This window comes from Podarcis pityusensis (assembly GCF_964106645.2).
Source record: "Podarcis pityusensis genome assembly, chromosome: 11".
Taxonomy (NCBI): Eukaryota; Metazoa; Chordata; class Lepidosauria; order Squamata; family Lacertidae; genus Podarcis; species Podarcis pityusensis.
This window is the reverse complement of record NC_138036.1, coordinates 19,383,383-19,409,742: the sequence shown is the minus strand read 5'-3', so window position 1 is coordinate 19,409,742 and position 26,360 is coordinate 19,383,383. Positions and strand designations below refer to the sequence as shown.

At 44.4% G+C, this 26,360-nt stretch overlaps 2 protein-coding genes across 7 annotated transcripts in view; both read right to left on the bottom strand.

Moving 5' to 3' along the window:
- Positions 1–9,401, bottom strand: part of NIM1K (NIM1 serine/threonine protein kinase) — a 29,890-nt gene extending 20,489 nt beyond the window's left edge. The window contains exon 1 of one of the 4 annotated variants that reach the window (XM_080972914.1): positions 9,377–9,401. The gene's annotated coding sequence lies outside the window, so the exon portion shown is untranslated. The other 3 variants (XM_080972913.1, XM_080972911.1, XM_080972915.1) reach the window with 3 other exon arrangements.
- A 1,187-nt stretch (positions 9,402–10,588) lies between these two features.
- On the bottom strand, positions 10,589–25,150 carry ZNF131 (zinc finger protein 131). 3 transcript variants are annotated; one of them, XM_080972730.1, is made up of 7 exons: positions 25,007–25,150; positions 22,478–22,616; positions 20,956–21,057; positions 20,309–20,453; positions 19,062–19,750; positions 14,928–15,058; positions 10,589–12,570 (listed from the first exon to the last, which is right to left on the bottom strand). In XM_080972730.1, exons 2-7 carry the CDS (start codon positions 22,599–22,601, stop codon positions 11,911–11,913), a joined length of 1,851 nt encoding a protein of 616 aa, XP_080828856.1. In that variant the 5' UTR covers positions 22,602–22,616; positions 25,007–25,150; the 3' UTR covers positions 10,589–11,910. The 3 variants fall into 3 exon arrangements, with proteins under 3 accessions (XP_080828856.1, XP_080828854.1, XP_080828855.1); XM_080972728.1 differs by having other exon boundaries at positions 22,478–22,725; positions 25,007–25,139; XM_080972729.1 differs by lacking the exon at positions 25,007–25,150 and adding an exon at positions 24,126–24,379 and having other exon boundaries at positions 22,478–22,725.
- Between the last annotated feature and the right edge of the window lie 1,210 nt (positions 25,151–26,360).

The following is a 26,360-nucleotide window of genomic DNA, read 5'->3' as shown; positions in this document are numbered from 1 at the left end:
CAGGCTAAGCAGCTGTCTAGTGGCCTCTGATATTTAGGGACCTCAAAACCTCAAAGGGGAAAACCTTGTGCGAAAACTCAGTGAAGACAATCCCATTTAGTAAACGCATTTATTCAGTTCTAATAATAAACTGCTTCCCCACTCAGTGCCTCCTAAAACATCGACACGAACCACCCCTAGCTGATTGCTGCATTACAGGAGTTTGAAGAACCTTAGGTTTTCTTCCATCTCCACAATTCTGTGTCCGTGATTTTGTGGGAAAACATTAAAAACATTGCAGCACACTTTAAATATAAGTTGAGCAGCGGGTACCACCCCTTCCTTCCCTTACAGAATGCCCAAACTGCACCCGCCTCCCCTTACAGATATCCCAAACCATGGCATAGGTGAGCTGCAGAGGAACATGAAGAACAGAGTAGGACAGCTCCCCAGCCTCCGACACTGCTGAGGCCAAAACAGCAGCGTGGTTGTGAGGCAGGAGTGGCAGTAGAATAGGACCATTGCTGGGGAGCTGCCCCAGCCTGCCCTGCCTATTCCTCTGCAGCTCACCTGGTCCACGCTGTGTCATTTGCTCTGCCTGCTTGCCTGCCCAGGCTGCCTATCAGCAGCAAGACAAATTGCAGCGTGACCACGTCCTTACAATTTGTTTATATAGCTTTTTAAAAACTCAGCAGAACATCTCGAATAACAAGCCGACAAAAAAAAAAAATGTAGCTTATATTTATCATACAGTACAAGAGAGCCCTTGCCGACAGATACATTTCATTGCTTTTAATAAAGACAACCTTATACTACCCTGGAAGGTACTTTGTACGTACTTCTTTAAGGAAGGGGAAGGAAAACTGAGTGTGAGACAGAATGGGAATCAGTAGGAAGGATGAAGAAAAATATACAAGTTGGAAAGGAGCTCCAAACAAAATCAAAATCCTGGCTTTCTGCTACTAGCTCTCTGCTTCCTCTTCTTTAACCAGTTACTAATCTGCCTACTCCTTGACTGCTAAATTTACTCAGGCCTGGATTAAAACAATGGAAGGCCCTCGACTAGGAGACCTAGGGAGGTCCAAATTTAATAGCATTTGATCATGAAAACAAAGCCTCGTTCTTCTTTACCGTTACTAAGCAACTAGGCCCAGATAGTAAAATCTACTTGTATTTTTATATTGGCAGGAGGCCACGGCCTCCCTAGACTAGGAGGCCATGGGCTGCAGCCCACTCAGCCCATATGTAAATCCAGCACTGACTGGACCATTCCTACCCATGTGCTTGTCAACACACCCCAAGAACAGTTAAGGCTGAGGAGGCAGGACTTTCTTTTGCAAAAGGCACGCTGATTCCTCTGCAGCAAGGCTTGTTCTTCGGTGCGCTGCATTTGGTGTTGCTTTTAATAAATGATCCCACCAATTCACCCAGAACAGATGTTTAACAAACTGGCTTGTGTTTTCCGGGATCCTCGCTGCAATACTTTTAAAATAAAATAAAATAAAGTTTATACACATAGTGCTGTTAATTACCTTTAAAGCCCTAAACAGCTTGGGGCCAAGATACTGAACAACCATCTTCCCCCATGTGAACCCGCCTATCTTTCAATATCAGCTTTTTGTGGTGTGTTTGGCAGCAACATGCAAAGAGTGCCTTTATTGAACTAAGCTTCCTATTACATTCATGGAACTTATTTGCCCCCGACAGATTAGATTATCTCCCTCTCTTTGCTTGTGTTCTGGCAGCATTGAAAAACCATGCTTTCTCATTAAACCCTTTGAGATCTTACTGCTGTTCAAGTTACTTTGTTCTGGCTCTTGTTATTTTTAAATCCTGTCTTTAGAGTCAAGATGTATTGCTACTCTACCTTACCCATTTTTAAAATCATCACGTAGTATTCATACTCCAAAGTTCAACGTTTGTTAAGATTCGTAACCGCGAGATTCAGAATCGGGGCCATTTTCTTCTTCTTCACCTGCCTGCAGACATAATCAAGACTCTTACTTCTGGCACAGCCTTTAAAGCACATGGCTTATCATCAATCCACAGGAACATTTAGAGAACCAATATTTTCCCACTTGGGCAGTATGCCAGAACATCTATCCTTGCTGGTTACCTCTGCTGTCAAAGCCATGATGTCTTTTGTCCCACAATGTTCTACAAGACGAGAAACCCAAACAAAAAGTTTTAAAGTTAAGAGTTGTTGCAGTGAGCTGGTGCTGATAGCAACTTTTTGGGAGTTATAGTCCAAAACACCTGGAGCACAAAAACCGCTGGAGAAGGCTGCTGTGCAGAACTATTACTACAAAGACGCAACCCTTGAGGATATTTATGTTTTTTATAAAACCATCTTAACTTCTTCTTAGTGATATTGCACTGTATTTGAGAAGCTGACAGTTCTGCATGTCGCTCCATCCTCCACTGGCTTGGATTTTAAATCCATGCACTTTCAATATCAGGCAAGCCATATTTCAAAGGGTATTAATTACTCTTACAAAGGGCATTCATTAATTAGAGGGATGCGGGTGGCGCTGCGGTCTAAACCACTGAGCCTCTTAGGCTTGCCGATCGAAAGGTTGGCAGTTCGAAATAGCATGATGGGGTGAGCTCCCCATTGCTTTGTCCCAGCTCCTGCAAACCTACCAGTTCGAAAGCACACCAATGCTAGTAGATAAATAGTGGCAGGTAGGTAAATGGCATTTTCATGCACTCTGGCTTCCGTCATGGTATTCTGTTGCACCAGAAGCAGTTTAGTCATGGTGGCCACATGACCCGGAAAGCTGTCTGTGGACAAACACCAGCTCTCTTGGCCTGAAAGCGAGATGAGCGCCACAACCCCATAGCCGGTATAGCACAGCGTACGGGGAACTCACTGAGCTGGCAGCTCGGTTTGGGGGGGCGGCTCGTGGGCTGGTAAAACTGTCTTCGTGGGCTGCATCCAGCCCATGGGCCGCACACTGCTAACCCCTGATCTAAAACATAGCAGAGGGGAAATTTGAAAAGTGGCAAATGGGGACTGCTAGGCCCATTGTGCCACACACCAGTCTTACCTGAAGACCAGGAGAATTCTTTCATCACCCAATATTTCAAAAAGTCTCAGGAACCTGAATAAAGCTTACAGATGACATGATCAATCAAGCCATATTTGGGCATGGTAGAAATTCGGGGGGCTACACGCAGAAAAGGAGGGGTTGTTGTGGGGCTGAGTGTGCTAAATCCAGCCCCCTTCCTCCTCCACACCCTCCTCCTCAAGTTGGAGGGCCACTGTCTGAAGCAGAGACCCTCCTGAACTCATGGTGGTTGCAGATGCAAACTAGAAGCTGCGGAAAATTAGGGTCCCTACATCATGAAAGAAGCCCAAGCAAGAAGAAGTTGGCTGCCCAGTTCACATGCTCACTATTCTTCAACCCAAGGCTAGCACACTTTCCCCATAAACTATTCTTCCCCTGCCTCCTTGTGAATGGAATTTCCCCGTTTCTATAACCCTTGAATATGGCTCCAGAACTGAGGCTAGATACAGAGGAGGGAACTGAATAAGAGAACCCCAGGCGCTCCCACAGGACATGTTTAACATCCCACTTGGCAGCAGCTGCACCATCAGGTGCAGCGGAGGGAGTGATGGGAAGCAGGGGTGGCCTAAAATAGGGCACATTTCATCAAACCGCGCCAGTTGCCTTGTGGCACTGCCGCAAAACAAAGCACGCCAGCTGCGTATGTTCAAACATGTTTGAACGTACTACCCCCTTGGAATCGCACGTTGCTTTGTGACATTTCTGAAGCTAAGCAGGATTGGGTGCAGCAGCACCAGTTCCCGAAATGAAAGGGTGCTTGGAAACCTCCAGTAGGGTGTCCTGAGTTCCAGAGAAAAGAGGAGCAAGAAACAGAGAAGAGGAGGAGGAGCAGTTGTTTGTAAGCAGCTTCTGAATCCACACTGTGTGTGAGAGAGAAAAGAGGCTTGGGCTCTCACTGGCCTTATAGCCCCTTATTAGATTCTGCCCCATTGATCTGGAGTGCGTTGCGGGGTGGCCGTGAAGGAGAAGGAGGCAACAACTTCAAGTATAATACTACAGGCATGCACCGAGCCCATTAAGATGCAAATTGCCTACCCCTCAGTTACGAGGTTTGGGCTCCTCCGTGAGATCACAAGCAAAGGGTCCTCGGTTTGAAAGAGCTGCTTTAAAAAGTTCCCATAACCCTTAGAGAATTCCCACAACCCGGCGCTGTTTTTTCACATGTGCGCACAGCAGCAAAAGGCAAGCTCGAAGGCGCAGTTCTGAGAGCAATTACTTAATGCTCCAGAGATTAGCTGTCTGCCTCATCCTGAGTCCATATTATTCAAGAGAGAACAAAGGGGAACGAGACACATTAATCCATCAGCCCTATAGCACTAACTTTCCCATCATAGGCATTTATGAGCCTATACAACTCCATGTTCCTCCTAGGGGCAGGGAGGAGTTTATTCGTAGTCTGCTGAAGTAAAGATTATGCAATGAAAGAAGTTGCCTCGCTGCCCCAAACTGGGAGGCTGCTTCAGGTACAGCAAAGTTACAAGCAGGGTCTTCACGTGCAACTGCGGGTAAGATCTGCATCCTGCACTCAGCAAAAGGGACAAAGCTAAGAACATAAGAATATTCTACTGAATCAGGCTGAAGGCCCATCTAGCCTGGCATTCTGTTCTCACAGTGGTCAACCAAATTCTCATGGGAAGCTTGCAAGCAAAACATGAGCACAACAGTGCCCCCTACAACATATACACATAGTTGTGATTCCCAGCAAGCAGTACCCAGAGGCACATTGCCTCTGACAGGAGAAGCCGACTGACCAAAGCTACCCAACTCTGCTGTGCTTGACAGGCAAAGAAACCTCTGGTTTCTGCTGCTGTTCCCACAAACTGAGAAATTTTAGGTAGTTACAGAATGAGATTCCTTGTGTTTGGTGTGTGTGTGCATGTGCGTGTACACACACACACACACACACACACACACACACACACACAGGGAAGGCAGACTGAAGGTGCAAATATGTGAATAAATCGTATTTCTTAAAGCTATGATGGTCTCTGCCACATCTTCAATCTTTTATTATTATTAAATAATTTTTATTGATTTTACAATTTTAACTTCACCAAGTATTCTCCATAGAGATAATACAATTCGGGGGAGAGGGTGAATAAAAGGAAAATAAAGCAAAAAATAAAAGAGAGTATATAAATAAACCTTAATCATGACACATTTTCAGTATATATAAACATGTTTTGGAGGTTCTCTTTAACTTGCTGACTTCCCTCCTTCTCCTTTTCTGTTTCATTAAATAAGTATGTTTTCTTATTTTTCTCAATAAGTATGGTTTCTTATATAAAACCTCTTTTTCTTATATTAATTATCAATATTTAACAAACTACCATCATACATTAATATTTCAAATTGCCTATGTTAGACTCATTATTTAACACTTGCAAATGTTTCTATTTGTATACCATATTTTTGTACATATACAATAAATGTTTCCTAACCTTTTTTAAATTTCTCACTGCCATTGTCTCTGAGCTTCTCTGTAAGCTTTGCCAACTTGCCTTCAATTCTCCAATTCTCGGCAGAGAGTGGGGGTGACACCCAACTTTTATAACATTATGGTTTTTTATCCTATTTTAATGTTTCATTGCGTAGGCTGCTCTGCGATTATGATGATTTAAAAAAGAGTGGTGTATCAAACAAAGAAAGTACACAAATACTGCCCCCCCGCCCCCCGATAAGCTTCAAAGGAATCCTATTAATACCCAAAACACAGTTTGAGGACACTGAAAGTCCATTGTTAATACTTCCCTGGATTACAGAGTATAATAGCCCTATATGAGTGTGTTACTCCTTTTAATTAATCCCATGGCATCGATCCCAGATGTTTCCCCCGCTGCGGCTTGATACTGATGAGCTAATCCTGAAATTAGATTAACCTGCGTGGATGAACAAACGGGTATGTGGAGTCATGGTTGTCAGGACAACAAATAGAAATTGCATCCTATTAATCCTCTCAGAAGAAATCTGCTTCCAGCACAGCAACAACACCCAGGACATGTTTCCAGCAAAGTCAATCCAATGAAATTTATTATTGTGCGTTTGTTGCTTTCATTGGGTACATGTGTAACAAAGGGAGCCCAGGTTCATTAAGCTGTAAAAGCACATGCTGTAAAATTGTAGCCATTAAAAATAATAACGAGAAGTTTTCCCCACAATGGTAAACTCTAGAAGGGAGAGACAGGTTTGAATAAGAACTTAAGAAGAACCTACAGGGTCAGTCCAGTGGCCCCTCTAGTGTGAACTCTATTCTCACAGAGGCCAAATGGATGACTACTGAAGTCCTAAAGGAGCAGGTCTGCCAGTGGAATCATAATAGAGGCAGTACAAAAAAATAATACCATAGGTGCATCCTCCATAAAGGGCATCCTCCTCTTCATCCAACAGGTTCTAATGTGTTTTTTAAAACAACAACAACATAGCCCTAAAAATATAATGTGTTGATGTGTTTACTTTGAGGTGTTTGAAAGTTAAACAAATACACCACACAGATACAGTCCTCAATTCTATGCACAACAGGTTTCCTGAATGCACAACAGTATTGTCCAAAACAATCTTGTGCTGAAGGGATGGCATAGATACCCACTCATGTATAAGTAGTGATAGTGAGCTAACCTGATTGAGCCAGGGTCGCAGGATGCATGTCCATAGCCAACCCTTAGCTGGTTCGTAACAACTACTACCCGGAGCAGATCACATTTGCCACATTAAGATGCAGAACTAACAAAAGAGATGACATATGCACCAAGGCAAAACTGAGTTTCTGTCTGGGTGACATGGTCCCGGGAACACACTGCATATCCACCGCATAATAAAACTATGTGCCGTAACCACCAGGAGAGAGAAAGAACAGCAAGGAGTGGATTACGGCAAAGCTTTTGTAGACTAGAATCCACTTCAGTCAGCAAGTATAGCTATGTACACACAAACACCCAGTTCACCACCTGTTCTTGATCCCAATGATTGCTTCCACAGTTAATTTGCAAGATGCACCACAGCTGCCCAAAGCAACTTAAATAGAACGCATTGTAGGCGGACCACAAAGTCCATTATTTCAAGTGTGCATACAGTACCTCGGGGTTCCTAATTTTGGAGCCCTTCGTCCCAAATATTTGCAGGTGTGTAGGACAGAGAGAGGAAGCTGCCTTATGTACCCATTCAGTATTGCATCACAGTGTTATATCCTGCCTTTTACGTCCCCTCCAAGGAGCTCAAGGTGGCGTTTATGGTCTCCCCCTCCTCCCCTTGCTCTCCTCCCAACAGCCCTGTGAGGTAGGCGGGACTGAGGTCACCCACGGGCTTCATGGTGGCTGAGTGGGGATTTGAACCCAGGACTCCCAGGACTCAGTGCAGCTGCTCTCCATCCACAGTTGCAGGCAGGGGACACCCTCCGCCCCCAAATCCTACCTGGAGACGCCGGGGGTTGAACCCGGGACCTTCCACCCACGGTCCTTCCCGCTCCATTCCATCCCTCAGCATGCCGCCGGCGTCCCCTTCCTTGCAGGTAAGCCCTGCTGAGCTCTGGAGGTTTCGCGCAGCGCCCTTCCCGCCTCTTACCTGCCGGGCAGGTGGAGCCAGGAGGAGCAGGCGGGCAGCCGCGCGCCCCAGGGCGTTCATTGCAGCCGCCACTCGGGAGCCAATGAAAGGCTCTTGCTCCGCCGCCAGGAAAGCCAAAGAAGGCGCGTGCGCGAATGGCCGGGAAGCGCAGGCACGAGGGGAAAGGCGGCGCGGCGGCGTGGGGGAGCGTGCAGAAGGGAGGGAGCCCCAGGAAGGGGGAGGGAGAGCCGACGGGAGAACCAATCGGCTCGCAGGGAGGGCGTGGCCGGCCGCGCGCCTTGGGCTGGTTTCTATAGCAGCGCGTGCGCAATGGCGTGGCTGCGAAAAGGATTCACCTGTTGGGTTTCTGCCTGCCTCGTTATTGATATTATTGCTATTAATAATAATACTTTGGTTTAATTACCACGCCTGTTCACCTCTGAAGGGGCTGGAGGCAGCTCACATATAAAAACAAGAAATGCCACATTGGGGGTGGGGGGAACCATTCATTTAAAAAAGCAATTAGAAGTACACGAAATCTATTAACAACAACAAACAACTAGTATTGTTAAGCTGGGTGAAGGGAGAGAAGAGGCAAGCTGGAAAACTGGGAGCAGCAATGCCCTCACCGCCCCACCCCCCACCCCCGCTCAAGGTGGGGCAATACAATATATATATATTTAGGCAGAGATGTCACTGCCTTAAAATATACAGTCCCTGGGTAGGTTCAAGCCCACTGTGGATGCTGAAGTGTCTACTCTGCTTACTATTCAAGGAATCACTGTTCCTAGAAACCGTGGACAGCTCCACACACGATATTCTTTCCTAAGAAAGAATTGCTGTACAGATGCGATACTAAGCTACCAGGTAGTACAAAGTTCCTTGCACAAATCGGATGGAGACGAAGTTTTAAAAACTGAGGGTGGCTTGAAAGAGGGATCACCACTCATGATATTTGTTGTCATTCCGGCTTCTACCCCTTGCTAAGCACACATTGTTTCTAAACATATTTGAATGCAGGAAACAGCAGGGGGCAAAAGAATGCAATTCACATCATGGCAAGTAAACCCAGTCACTGAAAGAAAAACGCCAATAACATTTTGTACATCGTTTCCTTGTGCTTCTACCTTGTACTCTTCTTCCCAATGAGAGCACTGAGCAGTGGCTGCCAGTACATTATCACACACAATGGCATATCATTTCTTCCCAGCTGTGGAAGAAAACTGTTGTCCATGAACCAATATGTGTAAACAGGAAGGAATCAGCCGCCAAGATGTACTGCAAAGCAACCCCTCCCCCCCACAAAAAAAGCTAGCCAAAATGGTAGTATGTTGGATTTGTACAACAGGCAGCTACTTCTTTGCTTACAGGTCGCTCCTGATCCTCCTTGAAAACACGCAGTACTGCCCTCTAGCCTACTTAAGCGTAAACACCACCTTTCCTTATACTGTAGATCCAGCGCTTGATACAGCCTGTCATTAATTTTGTACACTTCGTTATACAGTTTGCAATGCTACCAAGTCATTGGAACTCCCCCAAGTTCACATACTTTAAAAATAGAGAATTCAGATATCATTGCCTCCCTGCTCCATTCTTCTGCGTTATCCTCCCATCTTTTTCCAGAGCAGATTTCCAGTTACCTACCTCCAGCTTTGAGTATTTGGTTCTAGACATACAGCCATCACTGCAGTGATGACATCAGTGGAAAAACGGTATTGGGAAGACCATTAAGACCATTTTTAAGACTTGTTAAAATGTATTTCGCAGTAACAGCCCCATCCTTAACTTACCTTCTCTGAAGTCAGTCCTATGGAGTGTGAGAAGAGTTAAGTTCCAACCAGGAATACTTAGAACAGAAGCCTTACATGGTGGAACGCTCTGTCACAAGAGACTAGGATCCTGCGGGACTTGATATCCTTCCACAGGGCCTGCAAGACAGAGCTGTTCCGCCTGGCCTTTGGTTTGGACTCAGTCTGACCCTTATGTTTCCCTTCCCTTAGGGTTTTGATCTATGGGCTACTTTTAAAATGAGGCTGCATTTTAAATTGCATTTTAACCTGTATTTTAAATTGCCCCCCCCCCCCCATTATGTTTTTACTGTAATTTTACTGGTGTTAGCCACCCTGAGCCTGGCTCTGGCAGGGGAGGGCAGGGTATAAATAATTTCCCCTTTCTTCTGTGGCCAAGTCAAGAATTGGAGTCTTCTTTTCCCCTTTCCATTTGAATGCAGCCACTCTAACCCGCAATCTCTATGATGCCCTTAATTTATTTGCATTGCTTTTCCTGAGCATTCTGCTCGCTAGGCAATGGCTCACATTTTCAACACAATCCCTGTTTGAGCCTCTCCTGGTAAAGGTGATCCACAGGCCTAGGCTTCCCAAGAGACATGGGTGTAGTGTATTGTAGTGTAGTGGTTAGTGTGTCATGACTAGGAATTAGGAGATCCGGGTTCAATTCCCCACTCAGGTCAGGAGACCCATTGTGTAACCTTATACCAATTAACATCTGTCACCTTAACTTGCCTGCGAGGGCAAAAACATGGATGCTTGCTTGAGCTGCTTAGAGGGAAAACAGGATAAAAGTGCAGTAAAACACCTCCAAGGAGGTCAAAACCCTCACTTAAGGAAGCCCAATCCATCTGTGGTCCTCTAGATGCTGTTGGACCACAGAATCCCATTACACCCAACTACTGCGTATGCTGGCTGGGACTGATGGGAGCTGCAGTTCAACAGCATCAGGAGGGACCCATCTGATGAAGGCAGGCATTGATGTCTCAATGGTGCAGCAAGACTTTAAAGTGTTGGCCCAATGAGGGAGGGGAGGGTGGCATTTCAGGCAGCAAAGTGTCTAGTGATGGCACTGGCAACAAGCTGAATGCACATATTGTAAGGACAGGATTGGCCATAGCTCCCTGGGAAGCTTACACTCCTGGACCAGCCCAACTTTTTTGTATAACATCCAAAACAGCCCTAAGAAGGAACAAATACTACATTAACTGAGAATTTTGTGGTTGGTACTGTTTTATTGTCCAATAATACTGATTAAATATTTACACTCCTACTCTTATAAATCCACAGTTAAAACACTCATACCTATGGCTTTTGATTCCCCCCCCCCAATCTTTTAAGCACAAGATCTTTCTGTAAAGGTTCAAAAAAGTTTAAATAATAAAACAGTAGCCTGATGCATTGAGCAGACACATTTACTTTGTATTTTTTTTAAACGCATTTTCTTTAAATATAAAATGTACCTTTTTTTCTAAAAAATAAAAATCTGGTGATAAGATGCCAGTGCAACCTTTCAGCCAACTCATTCCTTGCTACAGATGCAGCCAAAATTTTCCTATTATAATTGGCCCTTTAAATCAAAACAAAACTGCCCGTGTTGAACTAATCCCCCCCCCATCTTAAGTTTATTGTAATGCAAAAAACCCTGGTAGCTGACAATTGTAAACAAAATTACAAAGCACTGTACAGCAATATCTACACTGTCTCTTCTGCATTAGCTTTGTAAATGTCCTAAAAGCTTTGTGGAAGTTTAATTCCTTAGTTGTGAGAAGGCACAAGGGTTCTTTTTTTTTTTTAACAAAAAGAAAACCTGTAACACACTCTACCTCCATACCAATCCACTTCCAGGCTTAAAGACAAGGAGTGTGTTCACATGTCACAGTAAACCGTAGTTAACCAGTTCAGACATAGCACTTAACCAGGGATTGTGGTGTTTTGCTCCCGCTGAAAACGTGAATCAGGAGAGACTGCTGCATTTGCTGTGATGCGTGAATTGGATCTGTGGCTAACCTGAAGAAAATAAATAAAGCAAAGACTGCAGCTACTGCAAAAATTAATATTAGAGGAGGAAAGGGGATAAATTGTCTGCAGTCCTTATATAATCCATCTGAATGTTGGAACCTTGCTGTTTTAACACTAATATCATACTCGGAAAAGAAAACAGAACTTGCTCCAGAAGTCTCTCCCAATGACAACAGTATGACCTAAATGGTACAATCTAGCAAAACTCTACTATTAAACTTCACACAAAGCTTGTTCATCTCTAGAATAGGCTTTGTTCCGTGGTTTTTTTTTGTTTTTTGTTTGTTAGGAAAGGGGGATTATCCCCCATCCCCCCCCCCAAAAAAAACCTCAAGAAGGGCAGTTTAATCAAATATCCTAACTTTGGTCCACCTGTCCACTTCCCCAACAGCATCGATACAAGAGAGCCATCCATTGGTGGTGCAAAAGTCATACAAGTAAATTAACAAAAATAGTTTGGTATTACATTTCCCACCCCCCACCCCCCAAATCACAGGTACTGCAGTCAACATTTCCTAGGTCTCCACCTTTTCCTCTTGCATATCCACTATTGGCTGAGTTTTTAAATCATCAGATTCTTCATGATCTGCTGTGTGTGCTTCCACCTCCTCTGCCTGAACAGGCGGGTTTGCTTCCAGCTCTCCTTGATCCACATGTCCCGATTCTACTTGCTCTATATCAGTTTCCTCTATAAGCTGCGCCTGAACCTCTTCCATTTGTAACTGGTTCACATGCTCCACGTCTAGCTCCTCCATGTGCACTTCAGCACTTTGCTCAGTCTGAATGTGCTCCACTTCCAAGTAGCTTATCTCCACCTGCTCTTGTAGCTCCGCTATTTGTTCACCTTTCACTTGATTATTCTGTATCAAATCCGGATGCACCTGCTCTACAGTCACTTGTGCTGGATCCACCTGGACCTGGATTACGGGAAGGACATGGACTTGTTCCACTTGCTCTATGATAGTCATGGAAGCCACTGGGTCGCTGTCCACTGGAAGAATGTCCTCGGTCACAAGCCGTTCTGTGATGTTATGCATTTCTTGCAGGTGCCTCCGCAGTTCACTGCCTTGCATAAACCACACGTCACATAAGGTACAGTGGTTGGGCTTGTCACCTGTGTGTATTACCAAGTGATCCTTGAATTGATCCCAGCTGTTAAATATACTGTTGCAGACCTGAAAGAACAAAACACAACAGCTGTAGGAATGCTAACCAAAATTCATTGTATGTTTTCGGACCATTCTATTCAATTCAGTTTATTTCTTTAAAACCCCGGGTGGCAACAAAACAATTCCACTGCTTAGGACCTAACGTTTCCCTGCATCAGCCAATTGGGCTAACTATAAATCAGTTCACAGTTACAAGCAACCTGCTAACTAACTAAATAATAGTTAAGGGAACCTCCAAAGGCATTATGCGGAACTGCACAGCGGATCTTTACACAGGATTACCTCCATAGAATGACACAACCAATGACTGCATGCATGTGCATCTAGTCTTTTGGAAAGCTATTGCAATAAGACTTATTTAGCATCTTAAACATTTTTATCATTAGTAAAATCATTATACTTCTCTCTTCTAAAAAATGTTATAGTGATGCACCTTGCACTGAAGCACTTGCCTGGCAGCTATAGGTAACAAGGAACTGGAAGCAGGCGACTGGATGGACAAGCAGAGGAGAGAAAAACTGAATCCCTCCTCTATAGCCAGCATAGAATCCAAGTGGGCTGTCCTAGAAGGGAAGCCTTCTTTTCCACGCCCATCACAGAAATGCAGCAAGTTACTGCAGGAGGGATGGGACTCTCAACCCTTCTGGGATAGTTCCCAGCAGGCTAGCAAAAATATTGCACGCTTGTGACTTTTGTGGGCTTTTTGCAAGGCTGTTTAATAGGTTCTTCTGTCCATCTTCAAATGCGCTATCACTAAGCAACTCAGCTTCTTTTAGTCTGACAGCCATTCACTCAAAGGTTTGTTTTTTGGCCTTCCTCCGTGGCATTCCCTCCCCAAGAAGGTTTTGCCTGGTTCCAACTGTTTCTTTCAGGTGCTGTACCAGACAAAGCCCTTTCTCCCAGTATTCAAGGCATTTAATACATTGCCAGCTCCCTGTGCTTGTATCTTTAATATTTGCTTTTTAAAGTTGCAAATCACTCTGAAACAAAACCTAGTATATAAATATTTTAAGGAAAATAAATATAAACTCAACTTGGAAAATTGTTTATATAGAGTTTACTATAGAGATCAATGCTTAAAAACATTACATCTCTGTGGTGCAATCTGCCTGTGGTCTGAGCCCACCCAGGGAGGATGGTGGGTGCTCCCCATGCTCAGTGAGTAGTAAAGTGGTGAACTGCAGAGTAACAACATATTTTTAATCATGACCAGACAAGCTTTATGCAAGAATCTTGCAGGTGTGCTACACAAAAGTCTTACATCCTAACCTAACAGCCATCCCCTAAGGGTGCTGTCACTGGAGCACATGCCAGAAGGAGAGGAAGGAGGATTTCTTGCAAAGCAAGTGAGGGAAAGCCAGAAGAATAACGTTGATTAGTCTTCTGCAATAGCAATAAAATAAAGGGGGGGGACTGCTTCTGTGCCCATCTTTAACAACAACAACAAAAATGAACATAGTGCTAAAGACAAAGTATCAGTGGGGAAAATTAAACTTAGTCTTTTCTGGAACAATCTCCACTTTGAAAATAGCAGTGTTACCAAAAATCTATTTCCCATTTCAAACTCGTCCAGCTAAATCAGCAAAATCACAAGATATTCTACTGAAATTTATTTGTTGTAATAAAAAAAACCTCCAAGAATTAAAGCAAATATACAATTCTACAATGAGAAAACAAGAGGGATTTTTCATACCAAATTTGAAAGTATACTATACAATAAGCTGTAAAGATTCTCTGGTGGACTGTATATTAGAATCCAACTTTAATCTCACGATTTGAAGAGACGTTACTAACGTCATCACTCCATAAATCATCATTGCCTAAAATACTGTGGGGAGATAGAACTTAATAAAGCTACAGCAGCTAAGAATAATTTCTTACTATCTACCAAATTCTAGATATGGTATAAAAACAAGCAGATACTAGGTCCAAAAACATCCCCATTGCAATTAGTCCAAGTGGATCTTCACTCACACCCCAGCATTAAATTTTGGAGAAACAACAAACTATCATATTAAAGCACTGAGAAGAAACAATACTATTTCAGTTAAAACCAATTCAGCTATCAGTACGGACTTTACACAAACAACTTTAAGATAAACTCTGAAAACAGGGAGAATGGCTTTGACACATCTCTCTTCTCTTCTGACACTTTAAGGGCTCCAGGCTTCTAACTATTACTACAGGGTCCTGTGTAGCTTAGCACCACATGTTGCTGCAACAACCCAGTCCTAAGTGTTCTGCAGCAAAGCCAAACTAGAGATCAGCTCCCACAACCCCGCCCTGGCCACCTTGTCAACAACAGAGGCTGTCTACGTGGTCAAATTCGCTAGACCAGAATCACGATGGGCAAAATTACATACCTGACATTCATAAAGTTTCTTCCGTCCCTTTTTAGCACCAGCGCTGGACTGGCATGCTGTCAGGTGGCATTTGAGTGTGCTGTTTCGAGCAAAACGTTCGCGGCAGTTTGGACACTCAAATGGTTTTTCACCTATCAAGGCAAATATCAAGGCATGACCAAAAAATGAAAATCAGGTTGCCTCAGGTTCAGCTTTTTCACTGTTACAAACTCACCTCCCCAACCCCGTAATTTGGTGGGATTTTGCCAGTTTCCCATTCCCGAACGTCAGCTACCCAAGAGGTGTAGAAGTACAAAAATAGTTTAGGGACTACTAAATAGGGTTAGATTAGTGATACTAGATTATTAAGCAGGGTCATCTTTCTATCTTGTGATATTAGCCATCTAGGTTGCTGTGTTCATAAATGGAGCAACATCCCCGATTATCCGTCCATCTCTGAAAATGGAAGATCTGCTACGGCTATTAGCCAAGAACATACCTACCCCCTCATAGATTCATCTATTCCCTTTTATAGCCCACCCTTAAGAGCACAGCAAATAAGATGGCACAGGAAACAAGCACCGCCGTGCCAAATGTGGCTCATTCACAGGTGAAAGCAGGTAAGGTTATAACCTGAGGGTGGAACTAGATGCTACCTTGATAAGCGGTTTCCCCCAAATACTGTTTGTGAAAGTAATACAAGTGTGGCGTTTGGGAGAGGGGTGTTGAATGTCTCTAATCCTCCCTTGCAAATGCTGACACAGACACACACCCCAGGCCATTCCCCCCACAGTCAGGTTTATGTCAAGCTTCAGAGCCCACCAGAGAGGCATCTGCAGCAGAGAACTGGCACACATGAGGAATAGGCTCATTCAGTGCACATCTGCATTTGGCAATTCTCTCCTGCATAATTTTCCCATTCACACTATTCACCTTATAGGGAAATCACTATTTGATAACTGTGTGCTGCTTCATGACATGCAATTCTGCCCTGATAGTCATGGATTAGTTATGCATCATTTAAATTTTTTATTGTGTGCGCAGCATGCTTGTCTCCCACTGGAGCCATTGGAGGGCTCAACATTCCTGGATATAGAAGCTTTCCCTTTCTAAGTGACACTGAGAAGGATTTATAACTTACATCTTGCAAATTGTGAAGGGTTTCCCATTCATCTATTGCATTATCTCCTAAACCATTCAGCAATGCTGTGGAGAAACAACTCACACTAGTACCTAGTCTAAGGTTAGACACCAAATGAAATATAATGCACAGTGCAGTCAATGCACATTGTAGACCTTGATACACAAAAATAACAGATAGGTTAAAGCTATTTATGTAACTTTCTTAGGGGCAAAGCATACTTTCCTTAACGCAGTAAGCAGAGCATTGCACAACGTCTGACTGCTGGTAAAGAAGATTGTTAACTTCAGATTGATCTCAGCTATCATTTTTATGGAGGAAGCAAAGTTTATGTTTTCGTGGTATAGAGAGAAACCTATGCAGGCACTGAAGATCTGTAAATCAAAAGGTTTCTTGAATACATAATCCAGCCATTCCCGGCAATAAGGGCACTGCTAATTGAATTACAGGCACCCCCCCCCCATTTACACGCATTCAATATGTTTGTGACCACAGGCCTGCATATCACACCGAACCCGGAAGTGACCCAAAAGCGTCACAAAAAGGGGCGGAACAGGACGGGCTGTTTGCAGGCTTTTCCAAATGCACACAATTTCACTGATGTGCACAGTGCCTTGGAATGTAACTCTCACGTAAATGGGGGCTGCCTGTACTGTTTTGAACAGCCTACCACCTAAGCTTCCGTATTTTTCCCAATTGTGGCACTGCGCACTTGGATGCAAGAGCAACACGCAACACGGATGGAGCTGTTTTACAAACACAGGTGGTGTTTCGTATGCCAGTGAAAGCCCTGCTGTGCAGAGCATTGCTGTCAAAGGTGGGGGGTTGAGTTCTGCAGGCACAACCACATTCATTTATGTCAGCAAGCTCTGCTCACGTTATAAAGCATAACTGGGTGGCGATACATCTAGGGCTAGGAGCATTGGCAAGGCCTGGGCAATTGGTTTTATTGCACTCCTGTTCCTCTCCGATCGGTTGCTCATGCAACTTTAACACTATACAGTGGTGCCTCGCAAGACGAAATTAATCCGTTCCGCGAGTGACTTCGTCTAGCGGTTTTTTCGTCTTGCGAAGCAACCCTATTAGCGGCTTAACGGATTAGCGCTATTAGCGGTTTAGCGGCTATTAAAGGCTTATCGGCTTAGCGGATTAGCTGCTAAAAGGCTATTAAAGGCTTAGCGGCTTAGATAAAGGGGGGGGGGGAGCGAAAAAAAAATCTCAAGACTCGCAAGACATTTTCATTTTGCGAAGCAAGCCCATAGGGAAATTCGTCCTGCGAAGCAACTCAAAAACGGAAAACCCTTTCGTCTAGCGGGTTTTCCGTCTTGCGAGGCATTCGTCTTGCGGGGCACCACTGTATAGGTAATCTTTTCAAGTGCAGCCTGAGATTCTCCATCTGTAAAATGCATTTAAGAAGCACTTCACAAAGCACTTCTAACTCACTAACTAGCATTAAAGCCAAAGGAAAACCCACATTATCCTCCTAACTCTTCTTCCCAATTCAGTACACTCAAAATATCCACCCGTTCATCCTTCTCCATCTCTTCTGTCACAACAAATTCTCCCTTCTCCGCACAATCCAAGGCTATCCAACTAGTTTCCCCTTCTTTAACAAATGCTATGCTTGTGTGACTCCTGCCAACCTAGCTGTTTGAAAGCACGTCAAAGTGCAAGTAGATAAATAGGTACCGCTCCGGCGGGAAGGTAAACGGTGTTTCCGTGCGCTGCTCTGGTTCGCCAGAAGCGGCTTAGTCATGCTGGCCACATGACCCGGAAGCTGTACGCCGGCTCCCTCAGCCAATAAAGTGAGATGAGCGCCGCAACCCCAGAGTCGGTCACGACTGGACCTAATGGTCAGGGGTCCCTTTACCTTTACTATGCTTGTGTGATGAATTTGTGGACACACACAGTCCTATAAAGGGGGCATTTCAATGAAAAATTAGAACAGAGTCAGCCTTCTCCAACCTAGAGCCCTCCAGAGGCTTTGGATTATAAACTCCCATCAGCCTCAACCAACATGTCTATTAGTCAAGGATAATGGAAGCTGTTTGCTCTCTGGAGGGGGCACCAAGTTGAGGATGGCTAAACACAAACTAGTAACTAAGCCAGATATAGGCCTGGGGGAGGCGGCTCAAACTTGACAGGGCCAGAGTTTTTCCAGATCAATGTCCATTATGTGTTCTCAAATCCATAGAGACCAAGTCTGGTGTCATCATGCAGTATATTTTCTATCAAAGTAGAACATTATTCTGCAAAACTGTACGACTGACCAATAAACAAATAAATTTGACAATGGGTTGAAAAAGCCACATCCCCAGTACTTCTGATCCAACACTGAAGACACAAAAAAGCACATTTCTCTTCCACCATTTTCACTTTGTATTTGCCAATGTGTACTGTACCTATTGAAATTGGTTGTGGGACAGGGAGGCCTTTCCAAGAGACAGTGTCAGTTTGATGAAGGAGCAATATGCAAGAGATGATTGATTCCCATCCTCTAACAACCACAGGCACACAACAAAACTTAGGATGCTATCTTGCTGCTTTTTAATTGGGAGAAACATTCTAAAATCCCAGGATCAAAAAGCACACCTAAGCAACTAATAGTGTCCTCTAAGGCTTCGGAGCAGTCCCTGATACATCCAGCAGTTTGAGTAAAAAAAGAAGCTAGGCTATTTTTATCCTTATCCAGCCTATCTTGAAAAGTTCTCTGTGCTTGCCAGAGGTCTTGGAACAGAGACGGGGTTTCCTCTACAAAGAGCTTTAAATAATAATAATAATAATAATAGAATCAACTGGCATTTGGGTGGGTGGCAAGTTATGCAAGCCAGCCTTAAATGGTTCCTAGAGTACCTTCCATTTATAAAGGCTTTAATCAACATTTACACCATTCTTATTCCACTACCAATGAAGGCTGTACAAAATGTTACAGTGAGAATCATTGTGGGGAGGCAAGAACCACAGGAAGTGGTGTGAATTGTCTGCAACTGGAAGGGGAAGGGAACCGCAGTTACCTGTGTGCTTCCGAAGGTGCTCTTTGAAATGTCCAAAGTGGTCAAATTGCTTATCGCAGTACTGACAGACGTGTATTTTTTTGCCAGGTCTCTGCTTCTTGTTAGCACCACCTTCATCAAGGTGGTAACAGGTAAGGTGCTGCTTCAATGCACTCTCACGCAGGTACCTTTTGTTGCATAGGTCACACTTGTAAGTTTCTGTGGAGTGCGTTTTCATGTGCTCCTTAAAGTGGTAAAACAACTTAAATGTACGGTTGCACTTTTCACAGTGGAAAAGGTTGTTGACGTGCGACAACTGAAGTTCCATTATCTCAATGCCTTCCACCTGCTTGCCCGTTGGATCAGATCCATCGTCACACTCTTCCTGAATTTCACTTTTCCTCTCCCCATGGCGGAACTTGCTGGTAATATCTGCCAGGAGAGCCAAAGCAGACTCATCTGATGTACCCGTGGTTTGTATGTACTTTATCGACTGTTCAGCAGAAGCGACCTCCTCAAGTGCTTCAACGTTATTTTCTTCCACGTCGATAGCCCCTTCTGTAATCTCCACCTCAATTTCAACAGGCTCAGATTCTGCGCAGGGCAGTGTTTCAGTAATAACATTGGAGGTCTCTGCTATCTTCCTCTTTTTGGCTATACTCTTATCTTCTGCCTGATCCGATTCGGGCGGCAATGAATTTTCTTTGTTCCTAGAAAAATTATACACAACACAGTGCATAACATCAAAAGGGCAGTTCTGTTGCACTTAAGGCTAACCAGGCTTCTCATTTTAACTCAGAATCCGTAGCCAGCTTTAAATGAGAAAACTGGCTATTCCAAGTACAGTTCACTGTTGCTGAAGATGTAAGTTAGACCTAGTGGCAGGCATTTATGCTCCTAAAGGGAAGGAGAGCATGATTCTGTGCCCTAGGACATAGGGGGTAAAGTGGTACTTAAATCATCCTGGGCCTAAGTTGTTCAGCATTTTGTACACTAATAAAAGAATCTTGAACCAGGTCTTTTAACAGCAGCGTCATTTGTTTGCAGCAGTTTCTATCATGAGTCTGGCTGTAGCATTCTGTAGTGGCTGAAGCTTCCAGAACAGACCCAAGGGCGGCCCGTTATTTATCATGAAGACCACAGGATGATGCAGTAGTCATGATCATGGAAAGCCAACAAGAAGAGAACCTGGCCAGTGCATTGAAGATGGGTGAAGATAGTTCTAACATGCCTTCCCAAGGCACAGTCCTCTGAGAAACCACACTCACCTGATTTCGAGTGCTTTAATGGCTTCCAGCATCTGAAGATACTCCGCTGCTTTCCAGACATCACTTGCTTCCTCTTCCCCTTGGACCATCAGCTTGGCGGTGTACGTGAACTCAATTAAGTGACGAAATGCCATGTTACTTACACCTAATGATAGCAAAGAACAAAATGAAACAAAAAGTTTGCACAGAGGCTTTGCTAGTAAATACCTAAACAACTGCCTCATTATTAATTATTATTATTATTATTATTATATTTGTTTACTGCCCTTCATCCAAAGATCTCAGGGTGGTTCACAGCATTAAAAGCATTGAAGGATCATTTTCAACTCCGTTCAATTCATTCTGCCTACATCAATAACTAGCCGGGCTATGTTTTATAGCCACTTCCTGCTGTCTGCTCTCAGCATTTAATAATTGGATGTAATGTGTACATGTATTAACCCCATTCCACTTTGTTATATGTTCTAGACCTAAGAACTGGTGGGATATGACTAGAATGAAACACTTCCCAGGAAAATATCTCTTAGTCCTAAGCTGAAAGTATGCCTATGAGAATGGGAAGACAAGTGAAAGAGACATAGCAGGGTTTTTGTTTTGCTAGTTCTTTTCACGCAAGAGTTCTGGATCTAACAGAATCAGCAAGTTACCTTCTATCTCTACTAGAGGTTCCTGAGTGAAGTCTTGAAAGAATTTGTAGAAAAACTGGCTACAGGCAGCAAGAACAGCTTTATGGGCTTTAAAATGGTGACCTAGAAGGAGAGAAAGAACTGGATATAAATATATGTTAGATGGTCATAGTGGAGAGGAAAAACATTTTAATATACAGCCTTCTATATTAACACGACCAAGAACACTGCAGTGCCAAGTCTTCCCACAGAGTATGTGTCTCCAAATTTCACGTCAAACAGTAGATCTAAACACACTAGGTATTTAGACCTCTTTAGTGGACATGGTGATTTAACAATACAGGCAACAACTGTTTTTTGCACGTCTGACTGACGTGCGATCGTGCAGGCGCGCACAGTGCTGAACCTAGAAGTGACCCTAAAAGTTTGGAATGGGGGCAGGGTGCAACACTTTACGTGGGCCCACTGAAATGCGTGGGGCCCCAGAACATAACTCCCGTGCAAAATGATGATTGCACGTATAGTAGTACCTCTGGATGCGAACGGTATCCGTTCCGGAGCCCCGTTTGCATCCTGAAGCAAATGCAACCCGCATCTGCGTGTCGCTGCTTCCACACGTACGTGACGTCATTTTGAGTGTCTGCACATGCGCAAGCGGCGAAACCTGGAAGTAACGCACCCCGTTACTTCCGGGTCACCGCGGAGCGCAACCCGAAAATGCTCAACCCGAAGCTACTTCAATCCGAGGTATGACTGTAGTGAATGTTATGAAAACGCACATCAGGATGGGATGTGGACGGTGGCTTAGGAAGGGGGGTGCACTGGGTGCAGGCTGCTCTGGGTGTTATCACTGAGGGGGGTGACTGTGGAGCCTGGCCTGCCGTGAGCCCGAGCCACATGTCTCTCTTGGGGAGTGACGTGGTGGCTCAGGCAGCTGCAGGTTCCGTGCTGCCCGAAACAGCAATGTGGGGCTTGCAGACTCCATGGAGGTTCTGCGCAGCATGCTCTGCCCCACCCCTGTGTGCAGGGCATTTGTGCCGCCCCGGGTGCCCGAGCAGCTAGCTACGCCACTGGATGTGGACTTTGGATGGGTGGGAGGGAAGAGAATGCAGTATCAGGTTTCTTCACAAACTAATACAGTGCACAAATCTATTTTATCAAATGATTTAGGGAAGACTTCAGCATTTCAGTTTGCTGCAAAAGAGATTCAATTATCAGAAAAATCATTTTAAATTGTGAAAGGTGGTGGTAATACATATAATAAAACAAGCAGAAAAATGTTTTGCCTTCTACAATTTTTGTGCAGCCTGATCTTATGCCAGTCAATTGGGAATTTTAAGTCCCGAGTTGAATGGGACTGCAACCTAGGCAGGTGTATATGTAAGTGGCTAAAGCTGTAAACTAAACAAGCCATGGTATCCGAATTTCAGTTGACCGTCACTCAGCTTCAATGAAACTGAACTGGCTTAAGTCCAGATGCCTTGCCTTAATTCAAATTATGGACGCTATGTTTGTGAGAGACCCAGTTTGCATCATGACATACCATCCACAATCAAAGTGATGTCTGTGAATTGATCCTGCTCCCGCTGTTCATTCAGTCTGTCCAACATTACTTTGTAATGTTCTGGAAATTCCTGAATGCATTCCATCGTCTCTTCAGCTTCCATGGCTAATAGATTTGTCTAGGAAAGATCATCAGTCGTAATGAGAACTCCACAGTCCATAGCCATAAATGGTTACAGTAAGCAAGGATATTCATCAGCAATAGGTATCCAGACTCAGAAGCAGGTCCTATAAAACGATGAGTAAAGTTAGAAGCACACAGTATTACACCTACCACATCTGGAGAAGCTATAGCAAATACAAGACTCGTTATATAAAAACACAGTGCATAGATAGCTGAAGACAATATGAAGCCCATGGTACAAGGGGAGATGAAGAACCCCAGTCACAATAGAACCAAGGAAGCCAACAGCAGCATGGCCAGGAAAGCCAAGGGCAGCAATCTAGATATGGAATAATCGAGAGAAACACTGGCAGTTAAGGGGAAAGGAAGTGATGGCAGTAAGAAAAGCTGTGGATTATTGGATAGAAAAACACTGTTGTATGGAGGGAGATTTTGGTATCCAGCCATAGGAACCTGAAGCACATGCATTTCTTAACTTTTAATGTTTTCTTTTAAAAAACCTGAACAGGCTAGGTTTTCATTACCTCCTATAACTAAGTGTTTCATTCATCAGAATCATGGGCAACATGCATTTATATTGCCAATGCTACAGACAAGAGAGCAGAGGCATAGAAAGAAAAGAAATTATGCATTTGGGGCCTGTGTGGCCACAGGAGCCCAGAGAGTAGTGCAACAGGTTTTGGGATTGCAAGCTGTATGTAATCCACTAAAACGATGGATTGCTGGAAGTTAAAACTAAAATGGGATTAGATTTTCTGCAAGCACACAGTACATACACAGTATGTACATACATATAGATAAACTATACACCCACATACAGGGTGGTACAATTGCTACTTTTCTATGGCTCAATTCCATACAGCTAGGAAGTATTTAGGACTGTTCATTATGTTTATATCCCCCCGTTCCTCCATCATGGAATTCAAGGTGCCGTATGTATACTAGGTTCTCAGTGCCATCCAGGCACGGACTCAACCCAGGTCTCTTGCTTCAGCAAGGTTGCTGTATTACATTCCTTCAGACTAGGGCCTGGGATCATCCAAATGAGAGAATAATTATTTCAGATTTGTAATAGCCAGGATAACAAACACCAATTTGAAGATCCTGAGGTAAAAATAGTATTCCAGTGCTGTTGGTGCTCGAGATGTTGAGCTCAAAGGGGGTATGGGGCATATCAGGGCATGTTGGGGGAATTTGATACAGTCTCCTTCATTGGCCACCCCCTGCCCCCTGCTAGCAAACGGGGGAAACAGAAGTACACCAACTCCAGGAACTAATGAAACAGAAAATGAAAAATAAGAGCAGGGAGAAGGGGCCACAGTACAGGGCAGGACTTTGGATGTGTCAGTCTTCTGCCCCATTAGGATTGCTGTGTTAAAAAAAAATCAGAATACAGATTCCCTGTATTTCATCACCCAAGGCACCCAACTGTCTCAGGCATCATTGCCTATATTTGATTTTGCATCGAAATGTCACTGCTGTGCTGCACTTCACAGCTGTTTACCATGGATTCTCTCTGTAGTCATGTGTGTGCTGAGGTTTGCAACCACGTGCAACAGGCTTATTTTTCTCTCTCTCTCTGTCAAATAAGTATCACATGCTACATCCACTGGACTCTAATGCAAAGTTTCTCAAACGGTACTCTGCAAGCTCCATTCAGGGGGTCGATGGGAAGGCTTTGGAAGAGCTTCTATTCTCTGCTCTCAGTCCTGTCTTGAAGACAAAACTGCTTTTTGACAAGGGCCAGGTTCAATTTTTTTTTTTTTTAAAAAAAGCTTCTTTTGAATCTTAACCACTACTAAATTATGGTTTGATGCTGCTGTCAGCTACCTTGAGTTTCTTAAATGAAAAGGCAGCACTTATTTCCGGCAAGAAACCATAACACCTCTTAGCTGCAATGAGAGCCCTGCTGCTTTCCTAGCTCAGAAGCCAGGAGACCCCAGGAGCAGAACGTGCCCCTCAAATAGGCTCAGAAGCATCTCTCCTTAGGAGAGCCACACGGCACTGGAGTCCACTGGGGGCACGCACGTCAATCATCGGCTGGCCAGCCAATCGTAGCACTGGAAGGTAGAGAAGCGGGCCAATGAGCTGCTAAAGCGGGCTAAGCGGAAGGCCTAACCGTCGAGGGGCGACGAGAAGCGAAAGGGCCTCCCTGAAGGGAAAAAAAGAGAACGGAGCGGGAGGTCCCCGCACTGGCCGGCGCGGGCGGAAAGACGCCATAAGGCAGCCGGCGCACAGACCGGCGCAACCCCGGCGGCGGCCCTGTCTCCAGAGCCGTTATTACGTCATCAAATCGCGCATTAAATCGATCCCTTCTCGACGCCAGCCTCGGCCAGAGGCGAGCGCCGACCTCGAGAAAATCGGAAGGGTCCGAGAAACACTCACCCGGAGGAGCCTCCCGCCCCGCCGAGCCTCCTCAGCCGCCGCTATCGCTTCCTGCTTGCCGAAAAGCGGGGCAAGCGCCGGCCAATAGCGCTACTCGCATTCCCGTCCTGCACCGCGCGCCGGAAATGGCGAGCTCGTTGACCTCCTTTACCTGCCGGGGCGCTCTAGGGAAATTGGCGGGCCCAAGTGCATGATGGGAGTTTTGAGGTGCCCGCTTTGAGCGGCTGCCCGAGTCCCATTCGCTGTGCCGCGAGATGCATGCCGGTAGTCGTAGTAGGCGCCGGGCTCCTGTTTCTGCTGCTGCCTCTGTTGCAGGTGGCAACTTGCTTGCTTGCTTTCTGTTAGTAAAAGCACTCTGCTTAATATTTGGCATCATTTTGCTATTTATGAATACGTATTATCTAATTCTAATGGATGCAAAACAACACCTGGACATACTGGGAGAGTTATTGGAAGAAGAAATCACATTTATTATAAAACGTTCTCTCTTCAACAGAAAATTCGACAAAGAGACATGTCCTGTTTGCCAAACATGTCTTTACCACAATTTTATTTGGTGTGCTGCCTTTCCGTAGTTAAAACCATGCTCAAGATGGCTTGCAGTATGAAAAGATTTACATAATCACAAACGACAAAAGCCATAAAACAATAAACAAAACACTTCAAAAAGTACACAACCAAGCATGTGCTCAATATCTCCTTCTAATCAAGCTCCAATGTTTTTATGGTGAATATTGCTAGTTCCTAATCTCAAAAGGTTTTCTTTCCAGTAATAATAATAATAATAATAATAATAATAATAATAATTTATACCCCGCCCATCTGACTGGGTTTCCCAACCACTCTGGGCGGCTCCCAACAGAATATTAAACAGAATAAAACATCAAACATTAAAAACTCCCCTAAACAAGGCTGCTTTCAGATGTCTTCTAAAAGTCAGATAGTTGCTTATTTCCTTGACATCTGATGGGTGTTCCACAGGGCGGGTGCCACCACTAAGAAGGCCCTCTGCCTGGTTCCCTGTAACCTCACTTCTCGCAGCGAGGGAACCGCAAGAAGGCCCTCGGTGCTGGACCTCAGTGTCCAGGCTGAACGATGGGGGTGGAGACACTCCTTCAGGTATACTGGGCTGAGGCCGTTTAGGGCTATTTTATGCAAAGTGTTACATAATAAAGTCACAGAACGTATTTATAAGCATGTTCAATGTCTTTGTAACTTTTCGCTTTTCTTAAAATGTCAATAACCTCTCAACATGTCTGAAGATTACTTCTTCATGTTTTACTTTAGCTCTGATAGTGCAATCCTCAGAAAGTATTGGATATATAACCATGTTCTAAGTAACCTGTTCCAAGCA